The 23768-nt window shown below is 43.6% G+C and overlaps 1 protein-coding gene across 3 annotated transcripts in view; it reads right to left on the reverse strand.

Annotated features, from left to right (window-relative positions):
- The window catches only part of LOC139386587 (NIPA-like protein 2), a 56023-nt gene that overhangs the window by 11400 nt on the left and 20855 nt on the right, over positions 1-23768 (reverse strand). For all 3 annotated transcript variants that reach the window (XM_071132259.1, XM_071132269.1, XM_071132279.1), the window contains exons 2-7: positions 19765-19833; positions 18925-19096; positions 7901-7960; positions 7149-7270; positions 1134-1230; positions 388-523 (exon numbers count right to left, since the gene is read on the reverse strand). In XM_071132259.1, the coding sequence (XP_070988360.1) occupies positions 388-523; positions 1134-1230; positions 7149-7270; positions 7901-7960; positions 18925-19096; positions 19765-19833 (656 nt within the window). The remainder of the gene's footprint in view (positions 1-387; positions 524-1133; positions 1231-7148; positions 7271-7900; positions 7961-18924; positions 19097-19764; positions 19834-23768) is intronic.

The following is a 23768-nucleotide window of genomic DNA, read 5'->3' on the forward strand; positions in this document are numbered from 1 at the left end:
ATCCATCACACGGTGGACTCATCCATCATACTACCAGAGCATCATCCCATCACACAGTGGATTCATCCACCATACTACCGGAGCATCATCCCATCACACAGTGGATTCATCCATCATAATACCGGAGCATCATCCCATCACACCGTGGGTTCATCCATCATAATACCGGAGCTTCATCCCATCACACAGTGGATTCATCCATCATACTACCGGAGCTTCATCCCATCACACAGTGGACTCATCCATCACACTACCGGAGCTTCATCCCATCACAGTTCTGCTCTGACAAGATCACAATGTCCAATACATTTTTACACTTCACATTTACTTCAATACTCTGTAGAAATGAATCTGCTGTCAGGGGAAGTGGAGAAACATTGGACTTACTTTATCTGGAAGGCACAGGAGGCCACCATGACCACCACCATGACGTAGAAGATGGGGTAGGTGAGCTGGAGATCTCCCTTTATGGACTCCGTGATCATCCCAGACACAGCTTTGACGGAGATCACCGTCAGCGAGGCTAAAACAACAGGGACAACGTGACTATTTCCTGGAGTAATGCATCCCATTCTGAAATGTGATAACCATGATCCCCCATAGAGTCTGTCAGAGTTCTTACCCAGCAGAGCCACCAGCAGCATCACTATGGTTACATGCTTGATACCCCCCATAGAGTCTGTCAGAGTTCTTACCGAGCAGAGCCACCAGCAGCATCACTATGGTTACATGCTTGATACCCCCCATAGAGTCTGTCAGAGTTCTTACCGAGCAGAGCCACCAGTAGCATCACTATGGTTACATGCTTGATACCCCCCATAGAGTCTGTCAGAGTTCTTACCCAGCAGAGCCACCAGCAGCATCACTATGGTTACATGCTTGATACCCCCCATAGAGTCTGTCAGAGTTCTTACCCAGCAGAGCCACCAGTAGCATCACTATGGTTATGTGCTTGATACCCCCCATAGAGTCTGTCAGAGTTCTTACCCAGCAGAGCCACCAGTAGCATCACTATGGTTATGTGCTTGATACCCCCCATAGAGTCTGTCAGAGTTCTTACCCAGCAGAGCCACCAGCAGCATCACTATGGTTACATGCTTGATACCCCCCATAGAGTCTGTCAGAGTTCTTACCCAGCAGAGCCACCAGCAGCATCACTATGGTTATGTGCTTGATATTCCTCCTCTTGTACAAATAGAGCAGGATAGAAAACACTATGACCTCTAGAAACTGGAGAGAGCGAGAGGGAAGGAGAGAGAGGGAAGGAGAGAGAGAGGGAAGGAGAGAGAAGGAGAGAGGGAAGGAGAGAGAGAAGGAGAGAGGGAAGGAGAGAGGGAAGGAGAGAGGGAAGGAGAGAGGGAAGGAGAGAAGGAGAGAGAGGGAAGGAGAGAAGGAGAGAGAGGGAAGGAGAGAGAGGCAGATGATAAAAAACGTCAACATCAATAATACTGAACTGGTTTCCATCAACAGTCCATCTCAAAGCTTCACAGTGATAACCTCCCCCTCTCTCCCCCCTACCCCCCTCTCCCTCGCCCTCTCTCTCTCCCTCCCCCCTGCCCCCCTCTCCCTCCCCTACCCCTCTCGCTCTCCCTCCCCTACCCCTCTCGCTCTCCCTCCCCTACCCCTCTCGCTCTCCCTCCCCTACCCCTCTCTCCCCTACCCCCCTCGCTCTCCCTCCCCTACCCCTCTCTCCCCTACCCCCCTCTCCCTCCCCTACCCCCCTCTCGCTCTCCCTCCCCTACCCCTCTCGCTCTCCCTCCCCTACCCCTCTCGCTCTCCCTCCCCTACCCCTCTCGCTCTCCCTCCCCTACCCCTCTCACTCTCCCTCCCCTACCCCTCTCTCCCCTACCCCTCTCGCTCTCCCTCCCCTACCCCTCTCTCTCCCTCCCCCTCTATTCCAGACCTGAGCCATTCATTTACAACACTGATGTCTACCCCATCTGTTCCAGTAAAGAGCTCAGCCAAACACACATCTCAGACAGGTATCTGATCTCAGTAACTGAGTCCTCAGCCAGCAGCAACACGGATATCTGATTGCAGTAACAGAGTCCTCAGCCAGCAGCAGCACGGGTATCTGATCGCAGTAACAGAGTCCTCAGCCAGCAGCACAGATATCTGATCGCAGTAACAGAGTCCTCAGCCAGCAGCAGCACGGGTATCTGATCGCAGTAACAGAGTTCTCAGCCAGCAGCACGGGTATCTGATCGCAGTAACAGAGTCCTCAGCCAGCAGCACAGATATCTGATCGCAGTAACAGAGTCCTCAGCCAGCAGCAGCACAGATATCTGATCGCAGTAACAGAGTCCTCAGCCAGCAGCAGCACGGATATCTGATCGCAGTAACAGAGTCCTCAGCCAGCAGCACAGATATCTGATTGCAGTAACAGAGTCCTCAGCCAGCAGCACGGATATCTGATTGCAGTAACAGAGTCCTCAGCCAGCAGCAGCACGGGTATCTGATCGCAGTAACAGAGTCCTCAGCCAGCAGCACAGATATCTGATCGCAGTAACAGAGTCCTCAGCCAGCAGCAGCACGGGTATCTGATCGCAGTAACAGAGTCCTCAGCCAGCAGCACAGATATCTGATCGCAGTAACAGAGTCCTCAGCCAGCAGCACAGATATCTGATCGCAGTAACAGAGTCCTCAGCCAGCAGCACGGATATCTGATCACAGTAACAGAGTCCTCAGCCAGCAGCACAGATATCTGATCGCAGTAACAGAGTCCTCAGCCAGCAGCACAGATATCTGATCGCAGTAACAGAGTCCTCAGCCAGCAGCACGGATATCTGATCGCAGTAACAGCAGCGAGCAGCACGAGTATCTGATCGCAGTAACAGCAGCGAGCAGCACGGGTATCTGATCGCAGTAACAGCAGCGAGCACATGGCTTTAATTGAAACAAATTACCCTTGTAGAGAAAAGCACAATTTAAATAATTTATTTGAATGAGAATGAACCAAAACAGAGTCGTCCAGAGATCAATAAGTACTCCAGCATCCTGTGTGTGTTTTCAATAGTACTCTATATAGTTTAATAGTACTCTATATAGGGAATAGTACTCTATATAGGGAATAGTACTCTATATAGGGAATAGTACTCTATATAGGGAATAGTACTCCAGCATCCTGTGTGTGTTTTCAATAGTACTCTATATAGTTTAATAGTACTCTATATAGGGAATAGTACTCTATATAGGGAATAGTACTCCAGCATCCTGTGTGTGTTTTCAATAGTACTCTATATAGTTTAATAGTACTCTATATAGGGAATAGTACTCCAGCATCCTGTGTGTGTTTTCAATAGTACTCTATATAGTTTAATAGTACTCTATATAGGGAATAGTACTCCAGCATCCTGTGTGTGTTTTCAATAGTACTCTATATAGTTTAATAGTACTCTATATAGTTTAATAGTACTCTATATAGGGAATAGTACTCTATATAGGGAATAGTACTCCAGCATCCTGTGTGTGTTTTCAATAGTACTCTATATAGTTTAATAGTACTCTATATAGTTTAATAGTACTCTATATAGGGAATAGTACTCTATATAGGGAATAGTACTCCAGCATCCTGTGTGTGTTTTCAATAGTACTCTATATAGTTTAATAGTACTCTATATAGGGAATAGTACTCTATATAGGGAATAGTACTCCAGCATCCTGTGTGTGTTTTCAATAGTACTCTATATAGTTTAATAGTACTCTATATAGGGAATAGTACTCTATATAGGGAATAGTACTCCAGCATCCTGTGTGTGTTTTCAATAGTACTCTATATAGTTTAATAGTACTCTATATAGTTTAATAGTACTCTATATAGTTTAATAGTACTCTATATAGTTTAATAGTACTCTATATAGGGAATAGTTTAATAGTACTCTATATAGTTTAATAGTACTCTATATAGTTTAATAGTACTCTATATAGGGGAATAGTTTAATAGTACTCTATATAGGGAATAGTACTCTATATAGGGAATAGTACTCTATATAGGGAATAGTACTCTATATAGGGAATAGTACTCTATATAGGGAATAGTACTCTATATAGGGAATAGTACTCCATATAGGGAATAGTACTTCATATAGGGAATAGTACTCCATATAGGGAATAGTACTCAATATAGGGAATAGTACTCCATATAGGGAATAGTACTCTATAGTACTCTATATAGGGAATAGTGTAATAGTACTCTATATAGGGAATAGTTTAATAGTACTCTATATAGGGAATAGTTTAATAGTACTCTATATAGGGAATAGTACTCTAAATAGGGAATAGTACTCTATATAGGGAATAGTACTCTATATAGGGAATAGTTTAATAGTACTCTATATAGGGAATAGTTTAATAGTACTCTATATAGGGAATAGTTTAATAGTACTCTATATAGGGAATAGTTTAATAGTACTCTATATAGGGAATAGTTTAATAGTACTCTATATAGGGAATAGTACTCCATATAGGGAATAGTACTCCATATAGGGAATAGTACTCTATATAGGGAATAGTTTAATAGTACTCTATATAGGGAATAGTACTCTATATAGGGAATAGTTTTCAATAGTACTCTATATAGGGAATAGTGTAATAGTAATCTATATAGGGAATAGTTTAATAGTACTCTATATAGGGAATAGTTTAATAGTACTCTATATAGGGAATAGTACTCTATATAGGGAATAGTACTCCATATAGGGAATAGTTTTCAATAGTACTCTATATAGGGAATAGTTTAATAGTACTCTATATAGGGAATAGTACTCTATATAGGGAATAGTTTTCAATAGTACTCTATATAGGGAATAGTGTAATAGTAATCTATATAGGGAATAGTTTAATAGTACTCTATATAGGGAATAGTTTAATAGTACTCTATATAGGGAATAGTACTCTATATAGGGAATAGTACTCCATATAGGGAATAGTTTTCAATAGTACTCTATATAGGGAATAGTTTAATAGTACTCTATATAGGGAATAGTACTCTATATAGGGAATAGTTTTCAATAGTACTCTATATAGGGAATAGTTTAATAGTACTCTATATAGGGAATAGTACTCTATATAGGGAATAGTACTCCATATAGGGAATAGTACTCCATATAGGGAATAGTACTCCATATAGGGAATAGTACTCCATATAGGGAATAGTACTCCATATAGGGAATAGTACTCCATAAAGGGAATAGTTTTCAATAGTACTCTATATAGGGAATAGTTTTCAATAGTACTCTATATAGGGAATAGTTTTCAATAGTACTCTATATAGGGAATAGTTTTCAATAGTACTCTATATAGGGAATAGTTTAATAGTACTCTATATAGGGAATAGTACTCTATATAGGGAATAGTACTCTATATAGGGAATAGTTTAATAGTACTCTATATAGGGAATAGTACTCTATATAGGGAATAGTACTCTATATAGGGAATAGTTTAATAGTACTCTATATAGGGAATGGTACTCTATATAGGGAATAGTTTAATAGTACTCTATATAGGGAATGGTACTCTATATAGGGAATAGTACTCTATATAGGGAATAGTACTCTATATAGGGAATAGGGTGCCATTTGGGACCTATAGCTATAAACATCATCCGTCAGGACTGTCAGCGACTAACATGTTAAAAGGTCTCCCTTTCCATGGCTGTAGTCTGTTGACACAACACATGTGTCACCTTCCCTCCCGCCCTCTCTCTCCCCTCTCTCCCTCTTGTTCCAGTCTAAGTACATTGAGGCCTCGCTCAGTAAATAAGACAGATTCTGGAGCAGGATGTGATGAATATGGGTGTGACCTGATATACAAGACAGACAGGCAGCATTAACTCCACTGGGCGCTGTCTGGCTGGGCGACCACCTGATCATCTGGATGGCTTTAGAGTAGGTCCTCTAAAACCATGTTAGGGTACATACCAGGTGTACATACCAGGTGTGGGTTAGGGTACATACCAGGAGTACATACCAGGGGTACATACCAGGTGTGGGTTAGGGTACATACCAGGTGTGGGTCGGGGTACATACCAGGTGTACATACAAGGTGTGGGTTAGGGTACATACCAGGTGTACATACCATGCGTGGGTTAGGGTACATACAAGGGGTACATACCAGATGTGGGTCAGGGTACATATCAGACGTACATACCCGGGGTACATACCAGGTGTTGGTTAAGGTACATACCAGGGGTACATACCAGGTGTGGGTTAGGGTACATACCAGGTGTACATACCAGGTGTGGGTTAGGGTACATGCAAGGAGTACATACCATGGGTACATACCAGGTGTGGGTTAGGGTACATACCAGATGTGGGTAAGGGTACATACCACGTGTGGGCTAGGGTACATATCAGGCGTACATATCAGGTGTGGGTTAGGGTACATACCAGGTGTACATACCAGGTGTGGGTTAGGGTACATGCAAGGAGTACATACCAGGGGTACATACAAGGGGTGGGTTAGGGTACATACCACGTGTGGGCTAGAGAACATATCAGGCGTACATATCAGGTGTGGGTTAGGGTACATACCAGGTGTGGGTTAGGGTACATACCAGGGGTACATACTGGGTGTGTGCTAGGGTACATACCAGGAGTGGGTAAGGGTACATACCAGGAGTGGGTAAGGGTACATACCACATGTGGGTTGGGGTACATACCACATGTGGGTTAGGGTACATACCAGGTGTGGGTCAGGGTACATACCAGGGGTACATACCGGGTGTGTGCTAGGGTACATACCAGGAGTGGGTCAGGGTACATGCCACATGTGGGCTAGGGTACATACCAGGTGTGGGTTAGGGTACATACCAGGTGTGGGTTGGGGTACATACAAGATGTGGGTTAGGGTACATACCAGGGGTACATACCATGTGGGTTAGGGTACATACCAGGGGTACATACCAGGTGTGGGTCAGGGTACATACCAGGTGTGGGTCAGGGTACATACCCAGTGTGGGTCAGGGTACATACCAGGTGTGGGTTAGGGTACATACCAGGTGTGGGTCAGGGTACATACCCGGTGTGGGTCAGGGTACATACCAGGGGTACATACCAGGCGTGGGTTAGGGTACATACCAGGGGTACATACCAGGCGTGGGTTAGGGTACATACCAGGGGTACATACCAGGTGTGGGTTAGGGTACATACCAGGTAAATCAGGAACTGCCAGCTGACAGCGTATCTCTGGACCAGGTGGGCGGTGATGTGGGTGGAGGTGTGGGGGGCAAAGGTGACCAGGAGATAGGTTCCCACCACTGCTAGTGCACCACCTGTAGGTCAGGAAGAGATTCACACGAGTATTGGACCATCCTATTCACCTGAGTATCATACGGCACGGAGTAACTGTTTTGTAACGTGGGAACTCATACCTAGCCAGCTCCTCTCTCCTCCTAGACGTCAACCAGACATAATGTTTTGTAACGTGGGAACTCATACCTAGCCAGCTCCTCTCTCCTCCTAGACGTCAACCAGACATAATGTTTTGTAACGTGGGAACTCATACCTAGCCAGCTCCTCTCTCCTCCTAGACGTCAACCAGACATAATGTTTTGTAACGTGGGAACTCATACCTAGCCAGCTCCTCTCTCCTCCTAGACGTCAACCAGACATAATGTTTTGTAACGTGGGAACTCATACCACACATCTTTATGGGGCGGTGGTTAGAGGCGTTAGACAAGTAACCGAACGGTTGCAAGATTGAACCCCCGAGCTGACAAGGCACAAATCTGTCGTTCTGCCCCTAAAACAAGGCAGTTAACCCACTGTTCCTAGGCCGTCATTGAAAATAAGGATTTGTTCTTAACTGACTTGCCTAGTTAAATACAAAATAAAATCAACACCACAATGATTATGTCCTGAGGGGTTTGATTAGCGATGTGTGTGTGTGTGTACAAACTTACCAACAATATCAGAGGCTCGTAGCGTCTCTTTAAGGAACACCACAGAGATGACCGCACTGGCTGAAAGAGAAGGCAGACATTAAGGCACACCACAGAGATGACTGACATTAAGGAACACCACAGAGATGACTGACATTAAGGAACACCACAGAGAAGACTGACATTAAGGAACACCACAGAGATGACTGAAAGAGAAGGCAGACATTAAGGCACACCACAGAGATGACTGACATAAAGGAACACCACAGAGATGACTGACATTAAGGAACACCACAGAGATGACTGACATTAAGGAACACCACAGAGATGACTGACATTAAGGAACACCACAGAGAAGGCTAAGGAACACCACAGAGAAGGCAGACATTAAGGAACACCACAGAGATGACTGACATTAAGGAACACCACAGAGATGACTGACGTTAAGGAACACCACAGAGATGACAGACATTAAGGAACACCACAGAGATGACAGACATTAAGGAACACCACAGAGATGACTGACATTAAGGCACACCACAGAGATGACAGACATTAAGGCACACCACAGAGAAGGCAGACATTAAGGCACACCACAGAGAAGGCAGACATTAAGGCACACCACAGAGAAGGCAGACATTAAGGCACACCACAGAGAAGGCAGACATTAAGGCACACCACAGAGAAGGCAGACATTAAGGCACACCACAGAGAAGGCAGACATTAAGGCACACCACAGAGAAGGCAGACATTAAGGCACACCACAGAGAAGGCAGACATTAAGGCACACCACAGAGAAGACTGACATTAAGGCACACCACAGAGAAGACTGAAAGAGAAGGCAGACATTAAGGAACACCACAGAGATGACTGACATTAAGGAACACCACAGAGAAGACTGACATTAAGGAACACTACAGAGATGACTGACATTAAGGCACACCACAGAGATGACTGACATTAAGGAACACCACAGAGAAGACTGACATTAAGGAACACCACAGAGATGACTGACATTAAGGAACACCACAGAGATGACAGACATTAAGGCACACCACAGAGAAGACTGACATTAAGGCACACCACAGAGAAGACTGAAAGAGAAGGCAGACATTAAGGAACACCACAGAGATGACTGACATTAAGGAACACCACAGAGAAGACTGACATTAAGGAACACTACAGAGATGACTGACATTAAGGCACACCACAGAGATGACTGACATTAAGGAACACCACAGAGAAGACTGATATTAAGGAACACCACAGAGATGACTGACATTAAGGAACACCACAGAGATGACAGACATTAAGGCACACCACAGAGAAGACTGAAAGAGAAGGCAGACATTAAGGAACACCACAGAGATGACTGAAAGAGAAGGCAGACATTAAGGAACACCACAGAGATGACTGACATTAAGGAACACCACAGAGATGACTGACATTAAGGCACACCACAGAGATGACTGACATTAAGGAACACCACAGAGATGGTCTCAAAGCAAGGTGAAAGAAGGTGAAAGAAGGTGAACCCAATAGTCTCAAAGCAAGGTGAAAGAAGGTGAACCCAATAGACTCAGAGCCACCATTACAATCTGATCTATAGACTGACATTGTTGTTATGTGCGCCAAAGCTCATATCAACACATTAAATGTGAAGTATGTCATACAATGAAACCATAACTATTGACACGTTGATTTACTGATCTAATAGGAGATGTTGACTGGTTGGTTGATCCTTACCACCAGGTGGCTGATAACATCCCATACAGAGAGCTCATCTCACGGTTAAGGTTTCCCTCTACCTTTGGGACAGACTAGATCCATCTCCTGTAACCATAGCAACTCCTTATGAAGCCAGATTTAAGAGTCTCGTCGCCGAGAGAAGCTCTCGTGTCGCAGATTCCTACAGTCTCTTCCTCTGTCTGTCCTTGGTTAGATATACTAATAATAATATTAATATTTAGTAAATCATATATAGTAGCAGTAGTAGTGTAGTTGTAGTAATACTAGTAGTAGTAGCAGTAGTAGTAGTGGTAGTAACAGTAAAATCAAATCAAATCAAATTTTATTTGTCACATACACATGGTTAGCAGATGTTAATGCGAGTGTAGCGAAATGCTTGTGCTTCTAGTTCCGACAATGCAGTAATAACAAGTAATCTAACTAACAATTCCAAACTACTGTCTTGTACACAGTGTAAGGGGATAAAGAATATGTACATAAGGATATATGAATGAGTGATGGTACAGAGCAGCATAGGCAAGATACAGTAGATGGTATCGGGTACAGTATGTACAAATGAGATGAGTATGTAAACAAAGTGGCATAGTATAGTATAAAGTGGCTAGTGATACATGTATTACATAAGGATACCGTCGATGATATAGAGTACAGTATATACGTATGCGTATGAGATGAATAATGTAGGGTAAGTAACATTTATATAAGGTAGCATTGTTTAAAGTGGCTAGTGATATATTTACATCATTTCCCATCAATTCCCATTATTAAAGTGGCTGGAGTTGAGTCAGTGTCAGTGTGTTGGCAGCAGCCACTCAGTGTTAGTGGTGGCTGTTTAACAGTCTGATGGCCTTGAGATAGCAGCTGTTTTTCAGTCTCTCGGTCCCAGCTTTGATGCACCTGTACTGACCTCGCCTTCTGGATGATAGCGGGGTGAACAGGCAGTGGCTCGGGTGGTTGATGTCCTTGATGATCTTTATGGCCTTCCTGTGACATCGGGTGGTGTAGGTGTCCTGGAGGGCAGGTAGTTTGCCCCCGGTGATGCGTTGTGCAGACCTCACTACCCTCTGGAGAGCCTTACGGTTGAGGGCGGTGCAGTTGCCATACCAGGCGGTGATACAGCCCGCCAGGATGCTCTCGATTGTGCATCTGTAGAAGTTTGTGAGTGCTTTTGGTGACAAGCCGAATTTCTTCAGCCTCCTGAGGTTGAAGAGGCGCTGCTGCGCCTTCTTCACAATGCTGTCTGTGTGAGTGGACCAATTCAGTTTGTCTGTGATGTGTATGCCGAGGAACTTAAAACTTGCTACCCTCTCCACTACTGTTCCATCGATGTGGATAGGGGGGTGTTCCCTCTGCTGTTTCCTGAAGTCCACAATCATCTCCTTAGTTTTGTTGACGTTGAGTGTGAGGTTGTTTTCCTGACACCACACTCCGTAGTAGTGGTAGTAGTAGTAGTGTAGTTGTAGTAATAATAGTAGTAGTAGCAGTAAGAGTAACAGTGGTAGTAATACTACAGCATCCATTCTAATACTACAGCATCCATTAATACCACAGCATCCATTCTAATACCACAGCATCCATTCTAATAACACAGCATCCATTCTAATACTACAGCATCCATTAATACCACAGCATCCATTCTAATACCACAGCATCCATTCTAATAACACAGCATCCATTCTAATACTACAGCATCCATTAAAATACTACAGCATCCATTGAAATACTACAGCATCCATTCTAACACTACAGCATCCATTCTAACACTACAGCATCCATTGTAACACTACAGCATCCATTCTAACACTACAGCATCCATTCTAACACTACAGCATCCATTCTAACACTACAGCATCCATTCTAACACTACAGCATCCATTGTAATACTACAGCATCCATTGTAATACTACAGCATCCATTGTAACACTACAGCATCCATTAATACTACAGCATCCATTAATACTACAGCATCCATTGTAATACTACAGCATCCATTCTAATAACACAGCATCCATTCTAATACCACAGCATCCATTCTAATAACACAGCATCCATTCTAATACTACAGCATCCATTAAAATACTACAGCATCCATTGAAATACTACAGCATCCATTCTAACACTACAGCATCCATTGTAACACTACAGCATCCATTGTAATACTACAGCATCCATTAATACTACAGCATCCATTGTAATACTACAGCATCCATTCTAACACTACAGCATCCATTGTAACACTACAGCATCCATTCTAACACTACAGCATCCATTAATACTACAGCATCCATTGTAATACTACAGCATCCATTCTAACACTACAGCATCCATTCTAACACTACAGCATCCATTCTAATACTACAGCACCCATTCTAACACTACAGCATCCATTAATACTACAGCATCCATTGTAATACTACAGCATCCATTCTAACACTACAGCATCCATTCTAACACTACAGCATCCATTCTAACACTACAGCATCCATTCTAACACTACAGCATCCATTGTATTACTACAGCATCCATTGTAACACTACAGCATCCATTCTAACACTACAGCATCCATTCAGCATCCATTCTAACACTACAGCATCCATTCTAACACTACAGCATCCATTCAGCATCCATTCTAACACTACAGCATCCATTCTAACACTACAGCATCCATTGAAATACTACAGCATCCATTGAAATACTACAGCATCCATTAATGCTACAGCATCCATTCTAACACTACAGCATCCATTCTAACACTACAGCATCCATTAATGCTACAGCATCCATTGTAATACTACAGCATCCATTGTAATACTACAGCATCCATTAATACTACAGCATCCATTGTAACACTACAGCATCCATTAATACTACAGCATCCATTGTAACACTACAGCATCCATTAATGCTACAGCATCCATTCTAACACTACAGCATCCATTCTAACACTACAGCATCCATTAATGCTACAGCATCCATTGTAATACTACAGCATCCATTGTAACACTACAGCATCCATTAATACTACAGCATCCATTAATACTACAGCATCCATTAATACTACAGCATCCATTGTAACACTACAGCATCCATTAATACTACAGCATCCATTGTAACACTACAGCATCCATTAATACTACAGCATCCATTGTAACACTACAGCATCCATTAATACTACAGCATCCATTAATACTACAGCATCCATTAATACTACAGCATCCATTGTAACACTACAGCATCCATTAATACTACAGCATCCATTAATACTACAGCATCCATTAATACTACAGCATCCATTAATACTACAGCATCCATTGTAATACTACAGCATCCATTGTAATACTACAGCATCCATTCTAATACTACAGCATCCATTCTAACACTACAGCATCCATTCTAACACTACAGCATCCATTGTAACACTACAGCATCCATTCTAATACTACAGCATCCATTAATACTACAGCCTCCATTCTAATACTACAGCATCCATTAAAATACTACAGCATCCATTAATACTACGGCATCCATTCTAATACTACAGCATCCATTCTAATACTACAGCCTCCATTGCCGTAGCAGCAGCCTGAAGAGAAGTGGGGAATAGGTCTATAAGTACCTGTAGTCGTTACTGGTGGTTAACATGTGGAAACACCTGATGCAGTTTTCCATGTGTTCTCTCCAAGTCCTTCCACGTTAAACTGTCAGTAAGGCCAGTCTATGACATCACTCTTGCAGCTTACAGATCCTCTTTCACGCCCCCTCCATCTCTCTCCTTCACACCCCTCTCCATCTCTCTCCTTCACACCCCTCTCCATCTCTCTCCTTCACACCCCTCTCCATCTCTCTCCTTCACACCCCCCTCCATCACACCCCTCTCCATCTCTCTCCATCACACCCCTCTCCATCTCTCTCCATCACACCCCTCTCCATCTCTCTCCATCTCTCTCCTTCACACCCCTCTCCATCTCTCTCCTTCACACCCCCCTCCATCTCTCTCCTTCACACCCCTCTCCTTCTCTCTCCTTCACACCCCTCTCCTTCTCTCTCCTTCACACCCCTCTCCTTCTCTCTCCTTCACACCCCTCTCCTTCTCTCTCCTTCACACCCCTCTCCTTCTCTCTCCTTCACACCCCTCTCCTTCTCTCTCCTTCACACCCCTCTCCTTCACACCCCTCTCCTTCACACCCCTCTCCTTCACACCCCTCTCCTTCTCTCTCCTTCACACCTCTCTCCTTCACACCCCTCTCCTTCTCTCTCCTTCACACCACTCTCCTTCTCTCTCCTTCACACCACTCTATATCTCTCTCCATCACACCCCTCTCCATCACACCCCTCTCCATCTCTCTCCTTCACACCCCTCTCCTCTCTCCTTCACACCCCTCTCCATCTCTCTCCTTCACACCCCTCTCCATCTCTCTCCTTCACACACCTCTCCTTCTCTCTCCTTCACACCCCTCTCCTTCTCTCTCCTTCACACCCCTCTCCTTCTCTCTCCTTCACACCCCTCTCCTTCTCTCTCCTTCACACCCCTCTCCTTCTCTCTCCTTCACACCCCTCTCCTTCACACCCCTCTCCTTCTCTCTCCTTCACACCCCTCTCCTTCTCTCTCCTTCACACCCCTCTCTCTCTCCATACCCCTCTCTTTCACACCCCTCTCCATCACACCCCCCTCCTTCACACCCCTCTCATTCACACCCCTCTCATTCACACCCCTCTCATTCACACCTCTCTCCTTCACACCTCTCTCCATCACAACCCTGTCATCACAACCCTGTCATCAAACCTTCCCTCCTACATGCATCATTCCTGGACAAACGTCAGGTGTGTTTCTCAGGGTCACATGTCTTCAGTCCAGCAAGACATTTTCCCAGAGAGATGTTAAATATACCAACACCAAATCTTTGAATTTAATGAAGATAATAACCCTTCTAAAATCTGACATCACTACTCACAATACCATGTGTCATCCTCTGTGATTTCCCATGGTCCTCTTCTCTCTCGGTTTCTGTATCGACTATGAGCTGTTCTACAGGATGACAGTCCTCTCCAAACAATTCCCCAGCCTGATAATACGCTCATTAGTTACCATGGTGAGGACTGATCACTCTGCAGACCGCAGCCTGGAGCTGGGAGGAATAGTCTGTTTAAATGAAGAGTATAAAACAAATCAGAATGGAGAAAACACCCATTGAAGTCACCCTGGGATCACTCACGACTCCTAAAGCACCCTGGGATCACTCACGACTCCTAAAGCACCCTGGGATCACTCACGACTCCTAAAGCACCCTGGGATCACTCACGACTCCTAAAGCACCCTGGGATCACTCACGACTCCTAAAGCACCCTGGGATCACTCACGACTCCTAAAGCACCCTGGGATCACTCACGACTCCTAAAGCACCCTGGGATCACTCACGACTCCTAAAGCACCCTGGGATCACTCACGACTCCTAAAGCACCCTGGGATCACTCACGACTCACACCCTGGGATCACTCACGACTCCTAAAGCACCCTGGGATCACTCACGACTCCTAAAGCACCCTGGGATCACTCACGACTCACTAAAGCACCCTGGGATCACTCACGACTCCTAAATCACTCACGCACCCTGGGATCACTCACGACTCCTAAAGCACCCTGGGATCACTCACGACTCCTAAAGCACTCACTCACTACTCCTAAAGCACCCTCACTCAGCACCCTGGGATCACTCACTAAAGCACCCTGGGATCACTCACGACTCCTAAAGCACCCTGGGATCACTCACGCACCCTGGGATCACTCACGACTCCTAAAGCACCACTCCTAAAGCACCCTGGGATCACTCACGACTCCTAAAGCACCCTGGGATCACTCACGACTCCTAAAGCACCCTGGGATCACTCACGACTCCTAAAGCACCCTGGGATCACTCACGACTCATAAAGCACCCTGGGATCACTCACGACTCCTAAAGCACCCTGGGATCACTCACGACTCCTAAAGCACCCTGGGATCACTCACGACTCATAAAGCACCCTGGGATCACTCACGACTCACAAAGCACCCTGGGATCACTCACTACTCACAAAGCACCCTGGGATCACTCACGACTCCTAAAGCACCCTGGGATCACTCACTACTCCTAAAGCACCCTGGGATCACTCACTACTCCTATAGCACCCTGGGATCACTCACGACTCCTAAAGCACCCTGGGATCACTCACGACTCCTAAAGCACCCTGGGATCACTCACGACTCCTAAAGCACCCTGGGATCACTCACTACTCCTAAAGCACCCTGGGATCACTCACTACTCCTAAAGCACCCTAGGATCACTCACGACTCCTAAAGCACCCTGGGATCACTCACTACCCCTAAAGCACCCTGGGATCACTCACTACTCTTAAAGCACCCTGGGATCACTCACTACTCCTAAAGCACCCTGGGATCACTCACTACTCTTAAAGCACCCTGGGATCACTCACTACTCCTAAAGCACCCTGGGATCACTCACTACTCCTAAAGCACCCTGGGATCACTCACTACTCTTAAAGCACCCTGGGATCACTCACTACTCCTAAAGCACCCTGGGATCACTCACTACTCCTAAAGCACCATGGGATCACTCACGACTCCTAAAGCACCCTGGGATCACTCGCTACTCCTAAAGCACCCTGGGATCACTCACGACTCCTAAAGCACCCTGGGATCACTCACGACTCCTAAAGCACCCTGGGATCACTCACGACTCCTGCCCTAGCCTGGTCCCAGGTCTGTTTATGCTGTGATACGATATCTTGACCATATTGCCCTAGCCTGGTCCCAGGTCTGTTTATGCTGTGATACGATATCTTGGCCATATTGCCCTAGCCTGGTCCCAGGTCTGTTTATGCTGTGATACGATATCTTGGCCATATTGCCCTAGCCTGGTCCCAGGTCTGTTTATGCTGTGATACGATATCTTGGCCATATTGCCCTAGCCTGGTCCCAGGTCTGTTTATACTGTGATACGATATCTTGGCCATATTGCCCTAGCCTGGTCCCAGGTCTGTTTATACTGTGATACGATATCTTGGCCATATTGCCCTAGCCTGGTCCCAGGTCTGTTTATACTGTGATACGATATCTTGGCCATATTGCCCTAGCCTGGTCCCAGGTCTGTTTATACTGTGATACGATATCTTGGCCATATTGCCCTAGCCTGGTCCCAGGTCTGTTTATACTGTGATACGATATCTTGGCCATATTGCCCTAGCCTGGTCCCAGGTCTGTTTATGCTGTGATACGATATCTTGGCCATATCGCCCTAGCCTGGTCCCAGGTCTGTTTATACTGTGATACGATATCTTGACCATATTGCCCTAGCCTGGTCCCAGGTCTGTTTATGCTGTGATACGATATCTTGGCCATATTGCCCTAGCCTGGTCCCAGGTCTGTTTATGCTGTGATACGATATCTTGGCCATATTGCCCTAGCCTGGTCCCAGGTCTGTTTATACTGTGATACGATATCTTGGCCATATTGCCCTAGCCTGGTCCCAGGTCTGTTTATGCTGTGATACGATATCTTGGCCATATTGCCCTAGCCTGGTCCCAGGTCTGTTTATACTGTGATACGATATCTTGGCCATATTGCCCTAGCCTGGTCCCAGGTCTGTTTATACTGTGATACGATATCTTGGCCATATTGCCCTAGCCTGGTCCCAGGTCTGTTTATACTGTGATACGATATCTTGGCCATATTGCCCTAGCCTGGTCCCAGGTCTGTTTATACTGTGATACGATATCTTGGCCATATTGCCCTAGCCTGGTCCCAGGTCTGTTTATACTGTGATACGATATCTTGGCCATATTGCCCTAGCCTGGTCCCAGGTCTGTTTATGCTGTGATACGATATCTTGACCATATTGCCCTAGCCTGGTCCCAGGTCTGTTTATGCTGTGATACGATATCTTGGCCATATTGCCCTAGCCTGGTCCCAGGTCTGTTTATGCTGTGATACGATATCTTGGCCATATTGCCCTAGCCTGGTCCCAGGTCTGTTTATACTGTGATACTTGATATTGCCCTAGCCTGGTCCCAGGTCTGTTTATGCTGTGATACGATATCTTGGCCATATTGCCTAGCCTGGTCCCAGGTCTGTTTATACTGTGATACGATATCTTGGCCATATTGCCCTAGCCTGGTCCCAGGTCTGTTTATACTGTGATACGATATCTTGGCCATATTGCCCTAGCCTGGTCCCAGGTCTGTTTATACTGTGATACGATATCTTGGCCATATTGCCCTAGCCTGGTCCCAGGTCTGTTTATACTGTGATACGATATCTTGGCCATATTGCCCTAGCCTGGTCCCAGGTCTGTTTATACTGTGATACGATATCTTGGCCATATTGCCCTAGCCTGGTCCCAGGTCTGTTTATACTGTGATACGATATCTTGGCCATATTGCCCTAGCCTGGTCCCAGGTCTGTTTATGCTGTGATACGATATCTTGGCCATATTGCCCTAGCCTGGTCCCAGGTCTGTTTATACTGTGATACGATATCTTGGCCATATTGCCCTAGCCTGGTCCCAGGTCTGTTTATACTGTGATACGATATCTTGGCCATATTGCCCTAGCCTGGTCCCAGGTCTGTTTATGCTGTGTTGCCAACCTTAAGAGTTGGCCAGACAGATCTGAGACCAGGCTAGGATAAAAGGAGAGGACTGCACCCGAAGGTCAATATTTAACCTGCCATTAGAATGTTTACACTGAACACGTGACAGCTGCACCTGTGCCGGGGTAGAGAACGGCTTCACAGGGATTGGTGGATTACAGAAACCAGCAAGCCATCCGATTGGCTAAAAATGGGATGTGTCACCTGGAGGTATATTAGGGCGGCTCTCTAGACGCTGCATCATGATCTGAGGTCAGTTTTGTGTTTTTCCCCTTCTGAGGGTTAAGGTCAGGATAAGCTGATCCTAGACCTGTCCTTATACAGGTCTAGGGTCAGGATTGGAGAGGATAAGCTGATCCTAGACCTGTCCTTATACAGGTCTAGGGTCAGGATTGGGGAGGATAAGCTGATCCTAGACCTGTCCTTATACAGGTCTAGGGTCAGGATTGGAGAGGATACGCTGATCCTAGACCTGTCCTTATACAGGTCTAGGGTCAGGATTGGAGAGGATAAGCTGATCCTAGACCTGTCCTTATACAGGTAAATTCTACCAGGAAAGTGGCAATTATAAGAGGGGTTTCATGTTGATGCTTAATGCAAGAAATTATATAAAATTGTCCATAAAATCTAGATAAATAAACAATAATCCTATTACCTATGACTGAAACGCAGCCCAGTGGTGCGATGAGGGAGGCCGGGGCGAAGCCGTAGGCTGCGAAGTTCCCCAGCTCCCCTAGTCCCATCAGAACCACGCCACTCCACCACAGCACTGACGTGTAGTAGGGCCTGGAGTCGCCGAGCTGGGACTGGCGCATGTGGGCGTATTTCTGACAGCGAGAGGACAGGGCACAGAGTCAAAAGAACAGCACTTCATTCACATGTTAAGAGGAGCATTGGGAAAATACACAAATAATACAGTAGCTAACATAACATCAGTAAACACTAGTGTTGTTTCTCATAGTACTGTATACGGTCTCCTAAAACACTAGTGTTGTTTCTCATAGTACTGTACACAGCCTCCTAAAACACTAGTGTTGTATCTCATAGTACTGTACACAGTCTCCTAAAACACTAGTGTTGTATCTCATAGTACTGTACACGGCCTCCTAAAACACTAGTGTTGTATCTCATAGTACTGTACGGTCTCCTAAAACACTAGTGTTGTTAGTGTTGTATCTCATAGTACTGTACAGGGCCTCATTAAAACACTAGTGTTGTTTCTCATAGTACTGTACAGGGTCTCCTAAAACACTAGTGTTGTTAGTGTTGTATCTCATAGTACTGTACACAGTCTCCTAAAACACTAGTGTTGTTTCTCATAGTACTGTACACGGCCTCCTAAAACACTAGTGTTGTATCTCATAGTACTGTACACAGTCTCCTAAAACACTAGTGTTGTATCTCATAGTACTGTACGGTCTCCTAAAACACTAGTGTTGTTAGTGTTGTATCTCATAGTACTGCACACGGCCTCCTAAAACAAACACGCCCTTACCTGTATATTCAGAGAAATGCTGATGAGGAAGTTCCCACATATTGAAATGATGATTCCCAGGAGATACGTCTGAAAAACAACAGCAAAACAGATCAGAAGGAAACCTCTGAGTATCATCCCATAGAGAACGCCACTGGACGAGTGACCTCATCCCATAGAGAACGCCACTGGACGAGTGACCTCATCCCATAGAGAACGCCACTGGACGAGTGACCTCATCCCATAGAGAACGCCACTGGACGAGTGACCTCATCCCATAGAGAACGCCACTGGACGAGTGACCTCATCCCATAGAGAACGCCACTGGACGAGTCACCTCATCCCATAGAGAACGCCACTGGACGAGTCACCTCATCCCATAGAGAACGCCACTAGACGAGTGACATCATCCCATAGAGAACGACAGTGGACGAGTGACATCATCCCATAGAGAACACCACTGGACGAGTGACATCATCCCATAGAGAACGACAGTGGACGAGTGACATCATCCCATAGAGAACACCACTGGACGAGTGACATCATCCCATAGAGAACGCCAGGGGTCTGCTATAGCCAATCATTGGAGGGGGGGGGGGGGGTCTGCTATAGCCAGTCATTGGAGGGGGGGGTCTGCTATAGCCAGTCATTGGAGGGGGGGGTCTGCTATAGCCAGTCATTGGAGGGGGGGGGGTCTGCTATAGCCAGTCATTGGAGGGGGGGGGTCTGCTATAGCCAGTCATTGGAGGGGGGGGGTCTGCTATAGCCAGTCATTGGAGGGGGGGGGTCTGCTATAGCCAGTCATTGGAGGGGGGGGGGTCTGCTATAGCCAGTCTGCTATAGCCAGTCATTGGAGGGGGGGGGTCTGCTATAGCCAGTCATTGGAGGGGGGGGGTCTGCTATAGCCAGTCATTGGAGGGGGGGGGTCTGCTATAGCCAGTCATTGGAGGGGGGGGGGGGGGGGGTGTCTGCTGTAGCCAGTCATTGGAGGGGGGGGGGGGGGGGGATCTATGTATCTATCTACTGGATCTATTACCTGGGCTACTGGGGGAGGGTCTGCTGTAGCCAGTCTATCTACTGGATCTATTACCTGGGCTACTGGGGGAGGGTCTGCTGTAGCCAGTCATTGGAGGGGGGGGGGGGGGGGGGTCTATGTATCTACTGGATCTATCACCTGGGCTACTGGGGGAGGTTGAGGCCTTAAACAGGAATGGATTACAGTAATAAAATGATGGAAGAGAGGAAAACTAGACATTTAAAACTGGACTCCCTAAAAGACACCACAGACAGGCTACGGTACGATTATAAAACAATGAAAGCTGAATGACTTGATCTAGTGTATAGAAGAATGAAGAATAATATTGTTATGAAGGAGAATAAAGGAGAATAATATTGTCATGGAAGGAGAATAATATTGTTATGAAGGAGAATAATATTGTCATGAAGGAGAATAAAGGAGAATAATATTGTCATGAAGGAGAATAATATTGTTATGAAGGAGAATAAAGGAGAATAATATTGTTATGAAGGAGAATAATATTGTTATGAAGGAGAATAAAGGAGAATAATATTGTCATGGAGGAGAATAATATTGTTATGAAGGAGAATAAAGGAGAATAATATTGTCATGAAGGAGAATAATATTGTCATGAAGGAGAATAATATTGTCATGAAGGAGAATAATATTGTCATGAAGGAGAATAATATTGTCATGAAGGAGAATAATATTGTCATGAAGGAGAATAATATTGTCATGAAGGAGAATAATATTGTCATGAAGGAGAATAAAGGAGAATAATATTGTTATGAAGGAGAATAAAGGAGAATAATATTGTTATGAAGGAGAATAATATTGTCATGAAGGAGAATAATATTGTCATGAAGGAGAATAATATTGTCATGAAGGAGAATAATATTGTCATGAAGGAGAATAATATTGTTATGAAGGAGAATAAAGGAGAATAATATTGTCATGAAGGAGAATAAAGGAGAATAATATTGTCATGAAGGAGAATAAAGGAGAATAATATTGTTATGGAAGGAGAATAATATTGTTATGAAGGAGAATAAAGGAGAATAATATTGTCATGAAGGAGAATAAAGGAGAATAATATTGTTATGGAAGGAGAATAATATTGTTATGAAGGAGAATAAAGGAGAATAATATTGTCATGAAGGAGAATAAAGGAGAATAATATTGTTATGGAAGGAGAATAATATTGTTATGAAGGAGAATAATATTGTCATGAAGGAGAATAAAGGAGAATAATATTGTCATGAAGGAGAATAAAGGAGAATAATATTGTTATGGAAGGAGAATAATATTGTTATGAAGGAGAATAAAGGAGAATAATATTGTCATGGAAGGAGAATAATATTGTTATGAAGGAGAATAATATTGTCATGAAGGAGAATAAAGGAGAATAATATTGTTATGAAGGAGAATAATATTGTCATGAAGGAGAATAAAGGAGAATAATATTGTTATGAAGGAGAATAATATTGTCATGAAGGAGAATAAAGGAGAATAATATTGTTATGAAGGAGAATAAAGGAGAATAATATTGTCATGAAGGAGAATAATATTGTTATGAAGGAGAATAATATTGTCATGAAGGAGAATAATATTGTCATGAAGGAGAATAAAGGAGAATAATATTGTTATGAAGGAGAATAAAGGAGAATAATATTGTTATGAAGGAGAATAAAGGAGAATAATATTGTCATGAAGGAGAATAAAGGAGAATAATATTGTCATGGAAGGAGAATAATATTGTTATGAAGGAGAATAAAGGAGAATAATATTGTTATGAAGGAGAATAATATTGTTATGAAGGAGAATAATATTGTCATGAAGGAGAATAAAGGAGAATAATATTGTCATGAAGGAGAATAAAGGAGAATAATATTGTTATGGAAGGAGAATAATATTGTTATGAAGGAGAATAAAGGAGAATAATATTGTCATGGAAGGAGAATAATATTGTTATAAAGGAGAATAAAGGAGAATAATATTGTTATGAAGGAGAATAATATTGTTATAAAGGAGAATAAAGGAGAATAATATTGTTATGGAAGGAGAATAATATTGTTATAAAGGAGAATAAAGGAGAATAATATTGTTATGAAGGAGAATAATATTGTCATGAAGGAGAATAAAGGAGAATAATATTGTTATGAAGGAGAATAATATTGTTATGAAGGAGAATAAAGGATAATAATATTGTTATGAAGGAGAATAATATTGTTATGAAGGAGAATAATATTGTCATGAAGGAGAATAAAGGAGAATAATATTGTCATGAAGGAGAATAAAGGAGAATAATATTGTCATGAAGGAGAATAAAGGAGAATAATATTGTTATGAAGGAGAATAATATTGTTATGAAGGAGAATAATATTGTCATGAAGGAGAATAAAGGAGAATAATATTGTTATGAAGGAGAATAAAGGAGAATAATATTGTCATGAAGGAGAATAATATTGTCATGAAGGAGAATAATATTGTTATGAAGGAGAATAATATTGTCATGAAGGAGAATAAAGGAGAATAATATTGTTATGAAGGAGAATAATATTGTCATGAAGGAGAATAAAGGAGAATAATATTGTTATGAAGGAGAATAATATTGTCATGAAGGAGAATAATATTGTCATGAAGGAGAATAAAGGAGAATAATATTGTCATGAAGGAGAACACAGGAGAATAATATTGTTATGAAGGAGAATAAAGGAGAATAATATTGTTGTGAAGGAGAATAAAGGAGAATAATATTGTCATGAAGGAGAATAATATTGTTGTGAAGGAGAATAAAGGAGAATAATATTGTCATGAAGGAGAACACAGGAGAATAATATTGTTATGAAGGAGAATAAAGGAGAATAATATTGTTGTGAAGGAGAATAAAGGAGAATAATATTGTCATGAAGGAGAATAATATTGTTGTGAAGGAGAATAAAGGAGAATAATATTGTCATGAAGGAGAATAATATTGTTATGAAGGAGAATAAAGGAGAATAATATT

The sequence above is a fragment of the Oncorhynchus clarkii genome, chromosome 3 (assembly GCF_045791955.1).
Source record: "Oncorhynchus clarkii lewisi isolate Uvic-CL-2024 chromosome 3, UVic_Ocla_1.0, whole genome shotgun sequence".
In the NCBI taxonomy this organism is placed as follows: Eukaryota; Metazoa; Chordata; class Actinopteri; order Salmoniformes; family Salmonidae; genus Oncorhynchus; species Oncorhynchus clarkii.